The sequence below is a fragment of the Anoplolepis gracilipes genome, chromosome 7 (assembly GCF_047496725.1).
Source record: "Anoplolepis gracilipes chromosome 7, ASM4749672v1, whole genome shotgun sequence".
In the NCBI taxonomy this organism is placed as follows: domain Eukaryota; kingdom Metazoa; phylum Arthropoda; class Insecta; order Hymenoptera; family Formicidae; genus Anoplolepis; species Anoplolepis gracilipes.
The window spans coordinates 7555109-7576979 of NC_132976.1; the positions used below are offsets into that span (position 1 = coordinate 7555109).

Below are 21871 nucleotides of genomic sequence, written 5' to 3' on the forward strand. Positions count from 1 at the left end.
GGGCGGTGAACCTAAATTACATCGGTCCGTCTGATCTTGACTTTTGCTCGTCTAACAAATACAAGCTTGGTATGTTCAATATGAATAATGGATTCGAATCAAACGAGCCGTTTAGCGTGAAACGCGCGCCATGGATTCGCGTCTGTTTACGTATGCGGATTTAATCGGTCGTAATCTGTATAAGTCACCTTCCGATCGCGCTCTCTCGTGCGCACGTGACGGAAGATGTAATTATTGAATAACCGGCGAAATAGCAAAAGCTCGGCACGAGCGTGCGCGTTCCTCGCTCTCCCGGTCGTATTCTCTCGGCTTTAACTTAAACTTCGCACTGACGGCGACGAACACGCGGTGCGCCACGGCGGAAATAACTTACGCTCGAGTTAACTTACAAGAGACACGCCACGCCGTTTTCACAACGGGGGCGTCCCGTCGCGTCGTCGCGGCCCCTTGTGTCGATGTGTACTCGATTACCTCGATAACGGGGGCACGACGAAACGGCCGATCGATTTCAGCCATTATTCACTAACGGACCCACCTGTCTCTCTTGCCGTTTCAGGTGACAAGATGGCAGCGATACAACGTCGCAAGACGTCGGCAGCGAAGAGGAATCGGCCAGGCGTGCTGTTGCCGGCGTTACTCATCGTAGCGGGTGTCGTTTTAGCGCGATAAGCGTTTCACTTCGAAATGTCCATAACTATTACACCATTACTTCCGTTTGTGATAGATAGGATATTGCTCCCGGGACTGTACAGTCCGCCCGCCCTCCTTTTTCACTTCCCTCCCAACCAACCCACCCTCGGCTGTTCTCACCCTCCTCCCCATCCATCCCCCACGGGTCTTCTTCTTCCTCTCCTGCCTAGTTCCCGTCTTCCATTCCATCTTCCTCCTCTCTTCCCTCTTTCTTCGCTCGTCCCCCCTTATCTCTTATTTACCTTAGTCGAGGTTGCCGCCGGCTGGACTACTTAGATATGCGAGATTTTCGTGGAAGATTGCGCGATTGCCTGCTCCAAGTCATTACGCGCGACGTGCATGCGACTCGAATTATGTAAATACTCGCCGGGTCGAGAATACGCCACGACGACGCGGATTACGTAGGCCAGGTCTGTCCAACTTCCGGGGTACGCTGCCGATCGTTCACTCTCACCAGATTCAGATCAGTCGGATAGAAAACTCGCTTGGTTAGTATAAACTATAAACGGATCGATTCCGTTAACAAGGTGAGAACTATTTCTCCACAATCGAGATGAGAAAATTTAGATGCACAAACATGAATTTTTAATGCGTGTATATGTGTGAAAATGATGCAAGCGTAGGTATCGTTTTATTTCAGAATAATATTTCTACTTTACAGCTGTTATCGTTAATTTTATTTTTCTTCAACGTGTGTTGTATTATTTTCAGAATGATTAAACGTAAACAGTATATTTTTAACTAAGAAAATTTGATAGACTTTGGAAATGTGCTGCTAAAATAATTAATGTATTCTTTGAATCAATGGATAAGAATGCAACTTTGCAATAATATAAGTGACAAATTTTCATTATAAAATAATATAATATTAAACTGGGTCGAGATATATTATCATAAGGTAGTAAGTGACTCTTGATTTAATTCAATTTAGTTTGATTTTATATCATAATAAGAATAATACACATTATAAATATTAAAAAGTAATTAATTTTGCAATGAATATCTGATGTCAAATTAATTTATTATATATTTAAGTTCTGTACAACTTTCTAAATTGATCTTAACAATAATAGCAATAATAATTGTATATAATAGTAATTGTGACACATATTTAATTTTTACGGTTATAAAATAAATATTTTTTGAAATTGATCGTATATCGATCAAGTCTTTTCTCCTTTAAATCTGTTTGAATAACACATTTCCAAGGTCTGGAGAGTTTCTCTTGAGATACGCCATATTTGCGAGTAAAAATAAAAAGAGAAAAAATATGCGTAGAAATAGCAGTGAAAATCAAACTCCTCACGTCTATATCGAAATGCAAAGCAAGAGTCTCTGCTCGAACTACGATTTTGTATTTCTCGTTTCTGTCAAAATTGTTACGAAAAATTGCTCGTTTTACAAACGTGTGCGAGTTTAGCTCGGTGAAGTCGTTCGCTCTTACAATATTATGACAGCGTTGCGAGACGAAGATCGTAGCGTGTCACAAAACGCGGAAACAACGTTTATTGCACGACACGACGTGCACATGCGTTTATTGCACGCGAAACAAACGCGAACAAAGCGCGCATAGGATTGCAATATGCGGATAGAGCGAGCGCGACACGTCATTAAAGACCGTCATTAAGGCACCTTGCGGCTGCGTTATTACAGCTTATACTACTAGATGGATCATCTGCTCGTCGTTATATCCAGGAAAGCATCGAGAAAGTGAGAGAAGAGAGAAGATCCTACCATTCCGTGGTTGCAACGTGGGATTAAGTACGTTAGCAGTTGCCGCAGGTTTAAACCCAGCAGTATCAAGGTATTCTACAATATATAACTACTTTTATCTACATATAAAATCACATATCTGTCCTTAATATTATAATTACTAATGTCTTTTAATAAGTATTATGTAACAAAAAACCAACTAAATTATTAATCGATTGCATACTAAAATTTTTATATTTTTATTAATAATGAAAAAAAGTAAGCAAATTCTCTGATAATACCAGTACATAGATGAGATAAAATAATGCACTTCTCTACTTTGATAATACAAGTTAAAAAATGTAGGGTCATGCATATATTATGCCATGAAAATAACGTCACCACGTGCGCCACTGAATATTACTTTATATATGATTGCAATTTTGCGTCCTTGCGCGAAACGTGCGCGTGAATTTTAGAACGTCCTACATAAGAAAAGTTAAACAAGTGGTATCCACCGCTTCTCAAAATGTTGAACAACCGACATCGTGACGTACGTTACAACGGCCGTTTTTTTCGAGCCACGTGTAACTTTGATCTTAAAGTTGCACACACGAGGGTAACACTGTCTCCCTTGTCATTGAGCTGAACTACGTGAAGCAAACATTTCAAGGAAGAACATAGTTTCACGGTGCACGTTCTTTTCGTGTTTATTTTCTGGTTCATCTATTATTACAGTTCCGACTTATATAAAGATAACACAATTAAACGGTTACTTGCAAAAATATCAATCTAAATTGATCAAAATGGCAGTATAAAAAAAACTGGAGAAACAATTATAATTAATTAACTTTTTTATAATTTTTCAAATTTTTTTTTAAATGACCCTAATTTTATAAAATTAAGATGTGTGTATGTATGGTGTGTGTATGTCATTGTGTGCACGTGTGTTTTTCACGCGTAGATTGTTTTTCGCGAAAAACATCAGACTTGCGATCAATTTTATCCATATTTACATGTTTTTATAAAATCTTTTAAGAGCGAACTAAATACCCATCGTTGAGGCACGCTTATCGAATTAATTACAAGCTGAGTACCGTTATTACGCATTAAAATAAAACCTACAAGTTGGACAGGCTTGCCTCGTAGGCTCACCGAGCGGCGGCAGAAACGTGTCGTTTAAAAGGGCCCCCGGCGTTTCTTTTGAGGGCCCACGAAACTATCACGTAGCATCGTTTTCTCTCGCCTGAAACACTGTACACATCGGATACACGTAGCAAATAAGGCGATATTCAACGGTTCTTTCTGTATATCCTAATTTAAGGCGAGATACGCGCGCAAAGATACAAAAGAAAATGTAGAAAATAGTAGGGTAAAACGGTATTTTTTTGTCGAGAGTCGAATTCTTTCTCCGCGTTATATATATATATATATCTTTGTTATACATATGCGTTATTCAGACGACATTTTTCGCGTTTCCTGAAAACGTCTTGCTCTTTCCATGCGCAAAAAAAGAATGATAAAATTATCCAGCAACAATAATAATAGGCACAATGCACAACGGTGTTCAATCTTTGAAATATAAATATGTAGCTGCAGTGAAATCTGAACAGTTTGTTGTAAACCAGTGAGAAAACGAGAAGAAGTACAGGATAATGCGCACGCAATTAAAATGTGAAAATATTCCGATTCTTCAAAGCTCATTTTACAGGTGAAATTATTTAATGAAAATCATACGAATTTAATATTCGATCTACTTTGCTACTAAAAGTGACGTATGTTGCGTTGCCGATATTATATCTTTGAGCGCGGTCTTTGTGACGCAATCTGTATCACTACATAGCGATTTATTATAGTATAATATGCGATTAAGGAAAAATCTTGCAAATTTTTATTCTTTGCAACGCGATCATAAGATTTATTATTGTTAATATCAACATGAATATTCATCGGAATAATTACATTCACTATGAGTCTTGTCGTCTTGATAAGAATCTTTGACACTAATTCAGAAGTTAGGAAAGGTACGTATTAATTTTAAGATTTGAATTGTTTTTATTTATAGAAATCATGAAAAAATTTTGGAAAAAAATGCACATTCCAATAATTTTTCATAAAATTATTAATCAGATTTTTCTCACAGTTATTATCTTTATTAAATATTTTATTTATTTTTTTATAAACTCATTGCTCTTTTCTCGAGTACTTAATCAATTACCTCGAAAGCAGCTAATAATTTTACAAAGTAGCGAATGTTCTAATGACTTTTATAATTCTTATGATAATTCAATGATACGACAACGTAATATCTCAAGAATTCATGTTCAAAAATTCATTAAAAATTTATATGCGAAAATAAACATAACATGTAATATCATAGTAATTTCAATGTGCTTTAAATTATATCGAGAGATATATTTCTTAGCATAATTTAAAGCACACTATATAGATACAGATTCGTGTGCATGAAAATTCGTATAAATCGTGCATAGAATTCGTGGAATTTCTACCTACACATCCTCTGAAAATTTTAATGAAGTTACATATATCCTAGATAGAAACGAGAAAAAATTGTCATTTGAATGATTTCTTTACAGAAATATTATGGAATTTAAGCTCGACCAATATCACATTGCGTGCCAGGATATATTCGTTATTATATAATTATATATAATATTATTAAAATATTTAATTCGATGTTAATGAGCGTATTGTTAAATATTTACTTCGTCTCGCGACGATCTTCTATTTAACGATATTTTTAAAGATGATATCATACATTGAGAAATGTTTCGTACAAACAGTTTTAATTTATATTCATTATTCATTATGCATTATTAATATGCAAAATCGAAATATATAGAACGTGATATCAATCTTACTAGAATTTTGCGAAACGATTTTACAAAACCACCGTTGTCAAATCATTTCCTTTGATAACGCTCGGAATTCTTGATCGTCTAATAGCGATTTTACAGTTACAGCTTTATCGCTCACGTTATTTGAAATTCAAGCAGTCTACAAAGCGGTTACAGAATTCAACAAATTTTACGACCTTTCCAACAATTCCCAATCGTCCCTTACAATCTCGTTACTATAAGTTAATAGCTCCTTTACGTGTATACTTAGATTTTGCTAGAGCCAAGTATACTCGCTTGCGTATAAAAAGAAAGAAAGTATATGTACATACAATATGTATATATGAAAGATTTTTGCAGTTGCACGTTTTTTTTTTATTTTATTTATTTATTATATATTTTAAGTCTAGGTATTCTGTTCTAATATGACTTTCTATATAAATTGATTATTGACTTTCCAGTTACAATCATTGCAGTTTTATATTTTAATTAATGTATAAAGAAGTATAATTTTAACATTAATCCCAGAAGGTCTGTAAACAAGATTTATGTTTACGTATATTTCAATCTTAACCAAATTATCTCTTAAAATATTTTTACAGTCATACGTTGTATTTTTTTATATTATATTTCGTTTATACTATATTTTCAGAAAAATGGTATGTATAAAACTAATTAAAAAATAATCCCTTAACAATGCAATTTTCTTAGCAAGCTTTCAACGCAGCGTAAAATCGAGAGTTTCGCTCTGAGGAAAAATGCCCGCGGTCAGTTCTCTGTCTGTACAAAGAAAAAAAAAAAAAAAAAAAAAAAAGATCGGATCTCTTTAACGCTAAATTATTCATTACGGTCATAATTAATAAAACAGGAATTTTTAGTCGATTCTTTTCGAAACAAAAAAAACGACAGAGCGAGAGAAAGATGTATAGGTATCTGCATCCTTTTCACGGCGCTTGTATTTTGGATACAGATTCAAACTGTTTCAAGACTAATAGCTGATAACGTGCACGCATGTATTTATTTATATCTACGCGCGAATCGAAATTCCTACCCTGCAGTACGGGTATTTCGATGTCGAATACCGGCTGATGAAGTTATCGGGGAATAGCAGGGCGCGATACGCCGTAATGAGAACAATGCGGCGCTCCTCGAATATTTACCAACCTCACGGAATTCTGCAATAGCGTACAGCCGTCACGCTGAAGCGACTACTAACGCGAATTCCATGGATTAGCGCGCCGATTCCTCAATTAATTTAATTAAAAATGAGTTATCCAATGGAAATAATCCAAGCGTGCGTACACGCACGCGCGTTTGCTCGAAATCTCGTTCGTTGTCGTAAAAGTCGTCGCTTTGTATATGTATGTACGTGCTTACGATTACATCGGAATTAAATCAATTATTATCGCGCGCACAATGTTACATACCGTTATCGATTGGCGTTTCGAATCACGATATTCGTATATTCGTTAATAAAATAAAATCATAAAATACACACATGTATGAGTACACGTGCGTGATCATCTCTCTCGAGGTAACTCATTGACTTGCAAATATTTTTATCCAAAGCATGCACAAAAGAATTAATTTCTCTCTATCACTGGTTACATTATTTATCAACATTAATGAGAACGATAATAATTATTAGTAACTATTATTAGTTTTTCCCTATTATTATTTTAACTATTACAAAATATTGTTCTGTATATTTTTTGATAAGAGTTTTACAACTCTTATCAAAGATATTTTTTTTTTCTAATTTTTAAACGAATCACCGCAGCGTGACCTCTCGATATTTTGAAACAAATTTTCCCAACGAATCTCTTTGCCACGCGATAGTTTTTCACGTCAAAGTTACTCGGGCTTTGATTACGATCTACCTGACGAAACAGTCGAAATTCATCATAGAAATGTACTGGACAGATACTGGACGCATAGATGGGCACACAAGGAGATACAACGAGCGCAATAATTATCATCGATTCAACTCTCGGTCTCGCTTCCACAACGCTTCTTGGAAACGATCGGACGCAGTACCTCGCTTCTCTACTCTCTGTACAATGGCTTTTAATGAGTTCCCTTTGCAGCGAGTACGGTCGGTAGCTGCGCGCACTGTCCGGATCGTCCTGACGGGTTAGAAAAGAAAGAAGAAGCGAAAAAAAAAAAAGAAAAAAAAGCTGCGCGAAGTAACGTTTGATCGGCGAAGCGTGAAGATGGTTTCTGCGGATTTCGTGAAATCGCGTGCAGTCACCCGTGTATTATGTATCCGTCGTTATCTGTGGCTCGAGAGTAGTGGAAGATAGCGGAACGGGGAGCAAAAAAAAAAAAACGCCGCCAAGAAAGGGTCACACATGGGGGTTCATTTCGCCTCCAGCGTGGTGGGATTCATCTTGTGTTCTTTATCCCCCTCGTGTCCCGACGTCGCAATCGACGAAGTAGCAAAAACATCGATAGAAAACGGAAATCCCCGCGGAATTAAATCGAGAATACTCTCGAGACTCCCGGAAGTTACATATACGTGTCTTTGGTTTCTTACGCCCGTACTGTCATTCTTTCGCGTTCGTAATTCCTTTTTGAAAAGCTTATTCCTTTAGTCTTTTCCGGTTATCCAGCTGGCTCGGAAATCGACCTGGCAATTGGAAATTTTATCCAATGTTGACATTAAATCCTCTATTATCTATTATACTTTATACAAAGATAACGTTTTCTTCAATTAACAACTAAATATAAGAAGTATTAAGAGATTTATTTTGTGTTTATCAATAACAGTATATAAACGCAAAATTGACGTTTTCTCTACGTGATATAGCATAGTTTAATTTTTTCTTTATATATAAATTATAAATAAAATAAGTTTAAATTTTTTTATATGTAAAAATAATAATCAAGATGTCTTGTAAAACTTGCAGCTAAAAAACTCAGTAAAAATTCAATATAAAAATTTTTAGATTAAAAGCAATCACATGATGCTATTGATATCTAATTATTCTTATAACGATATTTTTTTCTCTCTGCTCCAAATAGGTTTGATTGGAATATGGCTCTATTTTTGCACAAAAACTATTATGTATATTTTAGCCCAAAAACTAATTCGACAGCATTCGGCACGCGAATTCGACTGCGATAAATTCTTTAAAATTCATGCATTCTGCTTCGTGTTACCTCGTGAATCCTATAATTATAGGATTATTAAAACGTGCAATGAACGAAGAAAACAGAAAGAAAAAATAAAGTAGAAGATGTTTACTATACGGATAGAAATATGTTCTTTCCGAGTAAAGCAGGTCGCGTGTTAACGGCACCGTAGCTATTTTAACGACGTTATTTTTAATAGTGTATATATATATATATATATATATATAAGACAACGTTTAAGAATTGTACTTGGGATTGCACGTTGTATTTACGCTATGAACGAATTTGCCACACATACAACCATTATACCGAATAAAAGAGAAAGAGAGAGAGACTGATAGTTCAAGGTATTTTATAGGAAAAAAGCACGGAACGTAAATTATTCGAGGGGAAAATTCATTAGCAATTTCATGACACGCCGTTCGATCACATTGTTTCCGCATGAAATTTTAACGCACTGCCCATTCACAGTGGATCGTAATTACTCGGCGTTTATTAATTCGATCTTGCAATACATGGCGTCTCTTGTTCGCCGCATATATTTAATGAATTATTGATATCAATCGTAAATTTGTGATCGATACAGAATTCGTATTACCAACGATTTTAAGCATGATTTGATGATAAATAATAAATAATGCACGAATGGTAACGCGTTATAATAATACAGCGAGTGTTAAACGTGCGACGAAAAACAGCGATTTCAATAATATAACGCTTTGTAACGTGTCATTAGTCATCGCATCAACGATTATAGCAACAATATACCTATTCTAATCGACAAGTAACGAAATGATCCTCTACAATATCTCCAACCCTTGACGTTTCTAACAAAATCAAAAAAAAACTTTCAACAAAGCGAAATGCATCTGAAGAATCGTATGATTTTAAACCGAACGACGCCAACAAAAGCAAGAACGAAATTCTTATCACGACTGCCGATTCAAGTTCATTCAAGATTCATACGGCGAGCGAAGGGATAATCGGGGCTAATCTATTTCGAGTTTCCAGCTAGACATCGTAGACAATTAGACTGACCAGATTTGAATTCGATTCGAGATTCGAACGCGAACGAGAGTGCAGGTGCGAACGAGAGCCCAGGATTGCAGCCCAGCGGGTAGAAGACTGATTGGCCGACCCAGATGCATACCGTTATCATAAATCTGCTCGAAATCTCCCGCACAACCGCGTAGATATATATTACTACGCTTCCCTCGCCCACTCTCTCCCCCCCCCCCCCCTCTCCCTGCCCCGTCCTTCGCTCGGTCTCGAGTCTGTGCATTCTTCATCAACGTATTTTCGTGACGACCAAAGAGAAATCACACGCGGATATCTCGGGAAGTTTTGTTAGAAATAATTAATACGCGGCGTTTATCGAATACGATATTTTAGGTGCCATGATACGCGCACGGCTTACGTTTAAACGCGAAATTTTACTGTGGATTTTACGCCATCGGCGAAGTAAGTAGGTCGGTTTTGTCGATTTCCGACGGATTCCGAGGAATATAAAAAGATCTTGATATATCGTTGACCGTATACATAGCGCTATGTAAATTTCGATTCTAAGCGTAAAAGACTGACGAACTTAGTTTTGGAGACTACATTGTGTTATTTAAAATATTATAACAGATTTAAAATCAACGGATAAGAGTTAAGATTTGACACATTGACGCTGATTTCACGAAAATGTTAATAGCCCATATTGTACAAATAGCGTGTTTACATGTTTGCATGTTTGGGAAAAAAATTGTAGAGAGGGAGACCTATTTCGCATATATTTAAATATAAATATTAAACACAAGTGAGAAATTGAATATTATATCTAGAGAGAGTAAATCTTAACACGGTTGGAAGAAGTAAAAGATAAACAGCATACGACAAACAACGAGAGATTCGAAATATAACAGACATTGAGTATCTTTCGTGCTTGTTTACTCGCATAAATACCAGCATAAATGTGCAAATAGGTATTTTCTATAAGACTATTTCGTTCTCAATTACTCTCTTAGATATTAATAGAGTCGTGTTTCCGTGCCGTGACAGCTAATAAAACTTTGAAACGACTTGAACCAAGCGTTTACTAGCGGTGTTCTTAGGCGTCTGACGGATATCCAAGTGTTCGTATCTTCTGACACATGACTAAACGTTATAGTATTAGTATAGTTATTATGTTAACCCGTCTTGAAAAGAAATTCGATTCTATTTTAAATTCCAAAACAATTTGCCGATTAATTTGAAGTGACGTGCTTTTCAAACTTTAAATAAAAATTCTATTCTAATAAAAGTTACTTGATCATAAAGAATTTTTTAGAATAAAGATTAAATTGTGCAGAAGTATCCCCTAAAATCATTTATATATTTTGCATAAAAATTTCTGTAACTTCAATCTTTTTCAGACACTTCTGGTGACAAATATTGCAACTATAGTATTTTTTTCTCTCTACGAATTTTATCAAATAATTTTTTTAAAGATACACGTGTAATATAAAAATAATTAAAAGGCAACATACGAAATTGAGTGCGCGCTTATATTTTTGGCAAATGGAGTAAAATCGTGAGACATTGTAATACATTGATTATACTTTTATTCACGCAATTTACGAATTTAATCTTTACACTTTTCTTTCTGCGCAGGACATCAGTTTAACGATGATAAAATAAAAGAGCTCGTGTTTAAACGTCTATTGTTCATGAAAAATTCATCATCGTGGCGGATGAGCATAATCTATTGGTGAATGCTCCCATCCACTGATCAATAAGAATCGATAATTACCTGCCGTGTTATTAACAACGATCGTGCATTCCCGATAATCAGCCCTGTTTGTATACCGCGTGAGAACGATAAATTCCCCGAAATAGACGCTTCCGCTGGAATATGGTCCGATGATAATGCTAACGAGCAAAATAAAGTTGAATTAAAATATAATATGGACCATTCATTGTTCCATACCTACACAATGAAATTACAATTGTTAACAGACCCATGGGATTACTCCCCGCACACATGTAACCTATGTATGTATAAATTACTCTTATAATTACAATTTTACTCCGAAACATAAGTCATTAGATCTCGAAACTTTGATCGATAATCTCGGACGAATAGGTGAAATATTTAAGACGTATCTCGAGAAAAGTGTATCTCTTATAGAAGTTTTCTCTTTTTTAATTTTTTTGAAAAATATAACCCCCTAATATCAGAAAACAAAAATATTACTGCAAACATCCTAAGTTATCCTAAAATTAGAGTAAAATTACTATAAAATTAGAATAAAATTACTATTTTTAACCGTATCTTTTTAAGACGTCTTTTACATTCAGAATGTCATAAACGTATACGTTTAGAAATGAATAATTGTAATTATTTGTAGCATAATCTGCTTACCAAAAATGTGTTTAAAAAATTCATAGATAAACTTATATTTTCTCGAATTTTGTCCACAACAAGCGACACAGATGTAATAAAAGCAATACTGTTAAACTTATTGTTCTAAAAATATGTCTGGTTTTTTTATCGCAATTCGATATCTACAAAATAGTGATTGAGAGTATATAAGCGAGAATGAGAAACGAGATAAGAAATAAAAATAGAAATGGAGTTGAAAGAGCGAGACGTTTTGCAGCGTGACTTTTACGTAAAAAAAAAAAAATATTTTCTATTGCGTCGTCTTTACTGTTCGTTATTATTAAGATTATATTAATGGTGTAACGATACCAAATTAATTAAGACCGGCGTACGATAAACGGGATACGACGTCCGCATCGCAGCGCGTTTATCTGCACTCACTCATAGGATATTCATAGGATCTACTGACATTAAGGATAAGACGATAATGTACGGTACATTACGGTGGATTTCGAATTAATTCTTAAAGAATTAAACGATAAAACTTGCAACTTAATGAATTTCTCAGTATATGTCTGCAATCATGTATTATAGAAAAGAAAAATGATTCGATTCAATAAAAACTTACAAAAATATTTGTGTGCAATTATTAATCTCTGATGAAAAAGCAATTTCACCGAAATTGCATACTCAAACGATTATAAAGTATGCTCCTCTTTTTTTCAGTTAAGATGAGTGATAATAAAGTATTTGATATAATTTGCATGACAAACTGAAATGCATAATGCGATGAAATGCATAACGAAAGATAAAAGCATAAATATGATTTTTTTACAACGCTACAATGAAAAGTATAATTGCACTTTATTATAAATCGTTTCAAGGTCCCTTTAATCATTGCCGCATTGCTTTGCTTTCTAATCTTAAAACGAACGCAATTATGAATAGTTATTTGTCAGAATAATTACCAATGTATCATAAAAATCTGGAAAGTTCATTTATGAAAATCTAATTTTTTATATTAACTTTAATCATCCTGAGCTTTTATACTAACGATTCCTCCTTCACAAATTTATCCTATACTTAAGTATTATAATAATAACATGCTCCATATGGATATATTCTTATTTATACATATATGTATATAGAGAACCTTTATAAGTGTAACAGGCTCTGAATTCAAAGCTGCAAAGGGACTCGATAACATTAATTTTTTTTTTTTTACAATAGAAACGCGTGTTATTTTTCCTAACACATGTATTATCCAAACTGTTATAAAATTGCTTACTTAATATCTATTAAGCAGAAGCTGATAGCAGCGTTTGCATAGCTTTTTACAGCTCAAAGAGAGTAAACATCCATTTTTCGCAGTCACTTTGCAGCTATTAATACAATATTTTATTTTATTTATTTATTTTTTTTTTTATGTAAGATAGATCTAATAAATTTAGTTAACAAAAAATATATATAGTATTTTACAGTACCATTATTATATTTTAAATAAACTGTTATCTGCATACAAGATGCATGCATATAGGTTTATCCATGGCAACGCTAAAACTAGATCACTCTTCCCGGAGCACGGATAAACATTTCTTGAGCAATTCCGCGTGCGACTGTGAACATAAATACATTCTCGATATATATATATCCATAACTTCATGTATTATTCATGTATTTCAGCTTAAAAAATAAGAGATCTACACTCACTTTAGCATGTTTTATTTCCAGTTCTGTTAGTTCAATGAGATTCTTTTTAAATGCTGCTACTCGCCTAGTTTTGAAATCTAATAATTCTGAAAAATTATTGCAAGAGTATTAATAATAATATTTTTTTAGTATTAATAATAATTCGAATCAATATCATTTTGTAAATTAAATAAAAAAAGTTGTATACTTTTATGACAGAAAGTAATGTACATATTATCTACCTTTTTCAATTTCTTTACATTCTCTTACAAAATGATATTGATCACGTTTTCTAAGAACAGAATATATATTTATTTCTACTTATTTTTTAAATTCTACTTACCTTCTTTTCCTTTATCAGACATCTGTTCGAATTTCTCACATGCTTCAGTCTGTGCTTGTTCCGCCTTGATATAGGACAAATACAGATTTAAAATATCACATGATATAAATGTAAAACTTTTAAGATGCAATTATACAATGTAATATTTAGCATATCCATCAGCAAAACTCATAGTAACACATCTCTATTGTAAAAATATTATAGACATATCATAAATGATACAAATTATTGCCATAATGTTCAAGTGCATGCAACTGTCTTTCATGCATAATATTTCACAATAACTTCTGTGCTACAGTAATTAATTTGTGCCGAATTATCTACTTAAAACAAAATTATTTCACGTATATATTTTGCATATTATTTATCAGTATATAGAAAAAATAGAAATCTTATAGAAATATGTGGTTTTTAAATAGATAAATTAATAAAATCAATCTTCCTAATATTATTTAAGTAATAATATTATATTATATAAAATCTAGTATTCCTTTAAAATACTTCTACATAATAGTGAATAAATCTCTCAATTAAATTACTTTTAATATTCTGTGCATTTAAAAAAGGGTAGAAAAGGAGGAGCTGATCTAACAGGATAAATATTTTTTAAGCACTACTGTAAAAAAATAAATGACACACCTCAGCAACCTCCAGTGCCTTGAAAAGCAAGAAAAATTAAAGTTCTGATTAGATGCTATTCATGATCGTAACTTGATTATATCTCATAACTGCAGTTTCAGTTTAACTGCTACAATTTATTAACGAGTATGATGTTAAAAACTAATATTTGTATGCATTATATTTGCTTCGCTTGCCCTATGCCTCCTGTATGCATTAATAAGAATTGTATTTGTGGGTATCACATTATATTACATAAATATTAATTTGCAAATTATAGAAAAATGCAAACTTACTGCATGAACATCCTTATTTTTGGCACGAGATTTTTCAAGAGTACGGTTCGCAGATTCATATTCGTGTAAAGCTTTCAATCTTCTAAAAAGAAGTCTTTTAGCTGCAGCTGTATCTCTCATATAATAACGCAGAGTGTCTGATAATTTTAAATCTTCATCTGATGCTACCCGTCCTTCCACTTTCTGCAAAAAAAGAAAAGAATATTTGTATAAATAATAATTTGGTGGATTTAAAATTTAATAGAAATTTTAATCACATTCTATAAAGTGTTCTTACTCTTAATTTCTCGAAAGTCTCAGCAATTTTAGTTAAAAATCTTTCGAGTTTTCCAGTGTCTGTTGTAGCTAATTGTAAAAGATTGGTGGAAATCTTTATATATGAATCTGCTACATCTTTATGTTTAGCAGTTTGACGATCAGCCAACCTTGTTGCTTCTTTTAGGTTATGATGATAAGTTTGAAGGAATGTCATTTCTTGATCAAAAAAATCATTCACATCTTTCACTGTAGCTGATAGATAATATTCATCTGTAGTTTTGGAAAAGGACTTTACTAGTCCACCAAACATTTCCATTTTATTCTTTCCTGCAAAAATAAACAGAATATATGTTCTATATATATTTCCATTTTGTGTTTACATTGTAACATTATACAAAATACATATCAAAAATATTACCTCGTACGCAAAGATCCTGATCATATTCTAAAAATACCCTCAGATTATGATCATTCCGAAAAACTGGATGATGCGCCAATCTGGTCAAAAACATTTCGTGCATAGCAACAGTTTTCTTAAAAGTGGCTAAGTATTCCCTGCATGATAATAAATATATTAAGATTAGATTTTATTAGTAACAATCTTTATATCAAAATGTGATAATAATCTTTAAGTCAAAATATGATACAGTCGGACCTCTTATGCTACGAAACCTCTTATCCTACGACAAAAAATCCTCATGCTACAACCGCAAAAGGAGAATTATACCCCCACTCTCAAATTTTTGTCATAGGATTAAAGGTTGAAGGGGAAGATTCCGGACCGAAAATGTCGTAAGATAAGAGGTCTGACTGTAATAAATATAGGATAAATCCACATGTACAAAAACTTACGCTTCTAATTCTTGCTTCATCTTATTGAACTCTTCACGTGTCATGTTTCCCTCACCTTCGCCAAGTTTTTGTAATTTTTCACGTGATGCATCAAAGTCTGGTCTTGGTGGACATGGTGGTATCTATCATAATAATATCAACATTAATATTAAAAAACAAAACGCAAATTAAATATATGTTAAAAGATAAAGATTTCACATACAATGTAACCAGCATATTCTTCGTTTTCCTCGAATCTGTCATGCAGCCATACAAACTCTTCATGTTGCCTCACAACTAGATTGTCTGGTTTTTGAAATTCAGGTAAAGTAGTTTTCGTATGTACAGTAAACTTTACTTTATCCTTCTCGCTGAGAGCATCCGAAATATCCACTTGCAAGGACTTATCCGAGAGATCTATGGTATCAGCATGGATTGTCTGAAAGAAGAAATTAGAATAGAGAATCGGACGCATTCCAATAATTATGACAAGTATATATTATATCAATCAAGGAGATATATAAGTTTGTGCGAGAAATTACGGCGGAGAAAAAGAAGAGGACAGAGAAACAACATCGTAAATACCTTCTTCGGAGGCACGCTATTTAAGATGTCGGCAGTGTCACATATACCGTCCTGCAACATTTTACGTAGATCAGAGACTGTAAGAAGGGAGTGTTTTCGAGCAAAGGTGAGCGAGGAAAGATATGCGTTCGATCGAACACGTCAAACGAATGGACCGCCGGCCACCGATTGATAACAGGTTCCACCTACCATCATGGCGTCCACTGGCGTCGTCTCCTCGGCACACCGTGTTTGACAGCAGTCCGATAATAGGATCGTCACACCAAATAACGTACACGTATATCGCTGTCGTACGGCGAGAGCAAACTGATGATATGACGTCTCAAACACGCTGCGCGCAAACCCGTTGCCGGGGCCGACTGCCGACTGACGATGGCACTTCCGCTGGTAAAACAGCCGAGATACAGTCACGACATATCTCCGAGATGCAGCGCGACAATCGATTCAACCGAACTTTAATCTGACCGTGACGTGCACACGCGTCGACAAATCAGCTGTAGAGAAGAGCGCGCACTAGTGTTGCGCGCGCGATATTTTGAAAGCACCAAAAATATATCGATTTTATTTGAAGAGCAGTATAAAGGTAAAAATTGCAATTATATCTTTTACATCGCATTAAATTTGTGTGCAAATTGTTAAAATGTCTGTGTGTTGAATGTGCTTAACAATACTATATACAAATCAACTTTCTTCACAAATTTTCGTTCAATTTCATTTAAGTAAAAATATTATGAAATATGTAACTTAAATGTATAGTATAATATTAAAAATATGATTTTAACATTCATTTTTTTATTTTAAAATTAAAACTTGCAGTCTTGTCTCTTTTATAGGGCAATCGTGCTCGTTAATATATTTTTATTCATATTTTGCAATCCTGAGAAATTTAAAGTTTTGTATTTTTTTCATTATATGATGTATCTTAGGATCAAGAACGATAAGTAATGTGCACATATATATTTTCCAATTAAAAAGATATGCCCAAAGCATACATATAAAATACAACCATCACAATTAATGTTGACGGTATATAGAATAATGTAGATTATAATTATAAATTAAATATATCGAACATAATTTCTTGAAGCCAATGTACATCATTTAATTGTTACAGTGTACAAGCGCAAAACAGACATACAATGCTGACATACTCTTTGGTATAACAATTAGATATAAGCTCGTAACTTGAGATATAAATAACATTTGATTACAGTAATGCTCAAGAAGCCAATTTTGTATTAATTAGATATAATATATTCATGCTTATAGATGCGTTTTGTCACGTAATTTCATCAAGAAACGTTAATCTTAATATATAATTTTTTTTGCCAGCTGATAAATCTTTTAATAAATATAATAACGTGCACTACTAGAGCTTATCTCTTATTTACCATAGACTTGAATATTGTTCGTGTCTCATGTCTCTGCAGATTTTGAAATATTATAATAACTCTTGAAACAAAGACAGGAACATTTGTTAAAATGGAATCATCTTTGGGCCTTGATGAAATACAGGTAAAATTATATATCACTGCTATACTTATATCGGTATCTTTATCTATGGCTTTAAATATGGCTTTTGTGTTACGCAGTTGTTATTAAAAATTTTATTATAATATAAATTGTAAAAATGTATTTTTGATTTGCTTATATTACTAATAATGCCTTTATTTTCAGAAAAATACCATAGATAATGATACCAATTGTTATAACATATGCAGACATTTCTTGTAACTATTATATAGAATATAAATCCGATTGAGAGAATATAGGCCTCCTAATGGCATTGATTAATATATGTTTTATATAATCATCATCTTATACATCAATACATACATATATATATATATATATATTGTTATTTTAGATAATTAAGTGTAAATTATGTCAAATTAGTTTAACTGATACATATCAGTATCCATGAGCCACTATCAATAGAATAGAATTTTGATCATTAGTGCACATTACATTACAGTACATAATATGTATTAAACGAATATATAAAACATTAAATAGAAACGCCTGTCCTCTCCCGCTTTATCATTCTCAAACAATTAATATTACTTAATACAATATTTGTATGTCGTGCTATACTAAAGTGGGGGACAAGCCTGCCAGACTTTACAATATAATTAAAGTTAAATTATACTTCTACTAATTATGCGTTCTTAAATCAATGTAATTTTCTAAATAAAAATTAAATAAAGCTTACTTCAAAATAATATCTCATGTTAAAAGATAAAATTATTACGTGTGCAAGAACGAAAATGATTATATGTTAAATTGAAAAGTATATTTTGTTCTAGAATTAAATCTAGTAAAAAATGCTGAAAATTGACATAACTTCATTTTCATTTCTTTAGGAGAATTTGTAAATAAAGACTTTATTATGCTTCATGATTTTAGTGATTATAACATTTTCGTCTTACAATAATCCTATCTATTTATTACGTGTATAAGATTATTTCAACTAATAAATACATCAATTATCGCTTGTTACCTCATGACACGGCATGCGCAGAATTAAATTGTACAAAGTGTGTTCAGATTAAAATAAACAGCAGGAGTAAGATCAATTCAGATCGGAGAAGGATGAAGCGGTGGACAGATAAGCCCCAGCCCCTAGCAGCACCCACCACCCTGCGCACTACCTTGTCCACCAGTTCCTGCTAAACCTCCAGGACTTGTTGGTGAATGTTGTGGTCCAATCTTAATACCGTTTGCCTATGCAATTCAATTGTCATATAGTTCGGAAATATCTTATTTTGTAAATTATATATAAGCTATTATTTATTTTTTTTCTTACATAGATATTTCCAGAAAATAATATAAATGCAATTATAATAAAAAAATGTGAAAAAAATAAATAATTATATACTTTTATTACATCTTTATCTCTTATTCCTTATTTATTAGCACATCAATGAATCAAACATGCATACATTTGATAACTTATATAAAAATATATTCGTTAACTTCAAATAATTATTAAATAATAATAATAATTAAATAATAATTAATTAAAATATTAGTAATGATATAATGCAATGAATTTAAAAAAAATAACTTTGTATCTTTTCATTATACATAGTGTATATATAATATATGCAAAATAATTAGAAACATTACTATCATACCTCATTATTGATGTCAAATACTCCCTCCTGTATCTTTTCATATATTTCTTTTGCAGTATTGATGAACGCTTCTTCTACATTGGCTGCAGTTTTAGCACTAGTCTCCATAAAAACAAGACCATGCTCTCGTGCAAAAGCTTCACCCTCCTCTCTCCTTACTTCTCTTCGACTATCCAAATCACTTTTGTTGCCAATTAACATGATAACCATATTGGAATTTGAATGTTGCCTTGCATCTTCCAACCATGTTGTAAGATGATTAAAGGTTTCCCTACGTGTAATGTCATATACCAATAGAGCTCCAGCTGCTCCACGATAATATGACCTTGTTATAGAACGGAATGCCTCTTGGCCTGCCTGTATAAAGCATGAATCATTAAAATAATTAACAATTAATATCTGCTATTTAAATAGTAACATATATATTTTTTTTGCAAAATTTTATTCATACATCTTGATATTAAAATTTTTAAAATATAAAGTACCACTAAAAAATGATTAAAAATATTTTTGTCAATAAGAATTAAAATTTACAAGTTTCTTCAATAATAAATATAATAAAAAATAATAATTTGAATATCAAATATTAATACATGATTGTGAATTATTAACTTCTGTTTAATAAGTATTAGTAGTATAAAATGTGAAAATATATATAGAATTATTAAATAGTAATTATTAAAAATAATTACGGTATCCCAAATCTGCAATTTAATTTGCTTGCTATCAATGGTAATCATACGAGCACCAAACTCGACTCCTATTGTCAAGTCATGGACTGGCTGAAATCTCTTATCCGTAAATTGAAGAAGGAGACAGGACTTTCCAACTCCTACATAAAAATATCATAAGTTTTAAATCACAATTTTTGACTGTAAAGTTTTAATAAGAAATATTGGTATTATTTTATAAAACATATATACAAACTAAAAAAACTGATACTCATCTTATTTTAATATCTATGTAATAAAATAATTTAATAAAATTTTATATCAAACTCTTGATATTTATAGTATATTTGTAATATTGCATTTACAACATTTAATTTAATTTTTCATATTATTTTAATAACAATCATCACAATTTGTAACAAATCTATCAACGATATCACACAAAAATAAAATTATATATATAAATATTTTCATTTATAATAAACATAGCATACAAAATGTACATGTGTATCTAATATAAAATATGTTATTTATAGCTGTTATCATTGAAATTAGTAAGACAGTGTTCGTCAAGTCTTATGGAACTCAAACTACGCGCAATAACAACAAATCAAACTACAATGTAAAACGTAGATATAAAATTTGTCGAAAAATACGCTGATACACACGACATACATATTTAAGGAACAAACGCGCTTTTAAAGTAAGAGAATTTCCTTATCAATGACAGTTTCCAAAAAAATAAAAACACATTCTCTCGTATCTGCGAAATCAGTGATATCGTCGAACACCACGCGAGAACGAAAACAAAAGGACCCTGTCAAAGATGACGTAGAAGCCACGGGACGAAGGTCCCGTTTCGTGGGGATGTCTCGTGCATTACGTGAGTGGTTTATTTACCTGTGTCTCCGATAATGATATACTTGAACAGATACGCGTACGACATTTTCGAAATACGCGAAACTGATAAAACGTGCGAAGAAGTCTAGCTCCACGATATGCACCAGGAAACAGAATACCCTTCTTCTGACTGTCTTATCTCTTCTGCTCCAGCATGACGTCACGGAACCTCTTCGGCAGGTCTCGACGCAACTCGGCCGCCTTCGACTTTTCAATATCCCGTCGCTGTCACTCGTGTGGACACGTCGCCGTGACATACGAGATCGACCGTTGATTGGCTGCGCGTGACAGAGAGTTGAGATATCGCTTTGAGGTATATTATTGTTTTTTAATATTTTTTTATATTCTTGATAAAAATATATATAAACACAAAATTTATGTAATATATAGATTGGAAATTGCTTAATAATTTCTCCCTTTTACGCATACGAAATGCAAACAACACGTAAAATATGAATTCATGAAAATCAGACTTAAAAAGGAAATGATCATGAGATTAACCGTTTTGAGATTTAAAATAAATTATCTGATAATGAAAAAATATCGTCTCTCTCTCTTTCTCGGGTGTATATATAATAAAACTATATATACATATATATATATTTTATAAAAATTATAATTGTTTTTTATCAACGATCTGTAGTCCAGTGGAACCGCGATCATCGTAAATTTTGATTTTCTCTATTGGCAGCAATGTTTCTTCCTTCTCCACGCTGCCGTTTGGCGCTCGCACTGTCAGTGTTGTTCTCGCGGGGCCGCTTTTTCTCGCGCATGCGCAGCGCAATATAGAGATATTCAGTAATGTATATGTTACGGTTACGA

At 32.8% G+C, this 21871-nt stretch overlaps 3 protein-coding genes across 10 annotated transcripts in view; 1 reads left to right on the forward strand and 2 right to left on the reverse strand.

Annotated features, from left to right (window-relative positions):
- Window positions 1–12354, forward strand: part of Dpr12 (defective proboscis extension response 12) — a 253352-nt gene extending 240998 nt beyond the window's left edge. For 5 of the 7 annotated variants that reach the window (XM_072896338.1, XM_072896340.1, XM_072896337.1 and 2 more), the window contains one exon: window positions 557–12354. In XM_072896338.1, coding sequence (XP_072752439.1) covers window positions 557–669 — 113 coding nt within the window. In that variant the 3' untranslated portion in view covers window positions 670–12354. The remainder of the gene's footprint in view (window positions 1–556) is intronic. The other 2 variants (XR_012047088.1, XR_012047089.1) reach the window with 2 other exon arrangements.
- Window positions 12355–12566: 212 nt separating this feature from the next.
- Window positions 12567–16524, reverse strand: Snx6 (sorting nexin 6). 2 transcript variants are annotated; one of them, XM_072896333.1, is made up of 10 exons: window positions 16342–16524; window positions 15980–16195; window positions 15778–15899; window positions 15344–15480; window positions 14945–15252; window positions 14668–14850; window positions 14393–14410; window positions 13754–13817; window positions 13432–13517; window positions 12567–13337 (listed from the first exon to the last, which is right to left on the reverse strand). In XM_072896333.1, the coding sequence occupies exons 1-10, from the start codon at window positions 16399–16401 to the stop codon at window positions 13287–13289; spliced, it is 1245 nt and encodes a 414-aa protein (XP_072752434.1). In that variant the 5' UTR covers window positions 16402–16524; the 3' UTR covers window positions 12567–13286. The 2 variants fall into 2 exon arrangements, with proteins under 2 accessions (XP_072752434.1, XP_072752435.1); XM_072896334.1 differs by lacking the exon at window positions 14393–14410.
- Window positions 16525–18709: 2185 nt separating this feature from the next.
- Window positions 18710–21214, reverse strand: Rab2 (RAS oncogene family member Rab2). Its single transcript, XM_072896341.1, has 4 exons — window positions 21050–21214; window positions 20171–20310; window positions 19479–19835; window positions 18710–19065 (listed from the first exon to the last, which is right to left on the reverse strand). Exons 1-4 carry the CDS (start codon window positions 21093–21095, stop codon window positions 18964–18966), a joined length of 645 nt encoding a protein of 214 aa, XP_072752442.1. The 5' UTR covers window positions 21096–21214; the 3' UTR covers window positions 18710–18963.
- Window positions 21215–21871: the final 657 nt, after the last annotated feature.

What these genes read in the sequence shown, in the direction of transcription:
- Snx6 (XM_072896333.1), bottom strand. Translation starts at nt 16,401, where the DNA reads ATGTTGCAGGACGGTATATGTGACACTGCCGACATCTTAAATAGCGTG. An exon ending in TCAGGATCTTTGCGTACGAG is followed by an intron (nt 15,253 to 15,343) that starts GTAATATTTTTG and finishes TTATTTTTGCAG; the next exon opens with GAAAGAATAAAATGGAAATG. An exon ending in AGACTTTCGAGAAATTAAGA is followed by an intron (nt 14,851 to 14,944) that starts GTAAGAACACTT and finishes CTTTTTTTGCAG; the next exon opens with AAAGTGGAAGGACGGGTAGC.
- Rab2 (XM_072896341.1), bottom strand. Translation starts at nt 21,095, where the DNA reads ATGTCGTACGCGTATCTGTTCAAGTATATCATTATCGGAGACACAG. An exon ending in TATCATTATCGGAGACACAG is followed by an intron (nt 20,311 to 21,049) that starts GTAAATAAACCA and finishes ATTTTTATGTAG; the next exon opens with GAGTTGGAAAGTCCTGTCTC. An exon ending in TATTTGACATCAATAATGAG is followed by an intron (nt 19,066 to 19,478) that starts GTATGATAGTAA and finishes TGAATTGCATAG; the next exon opens with GCAAACGGTATTAAGATTGG.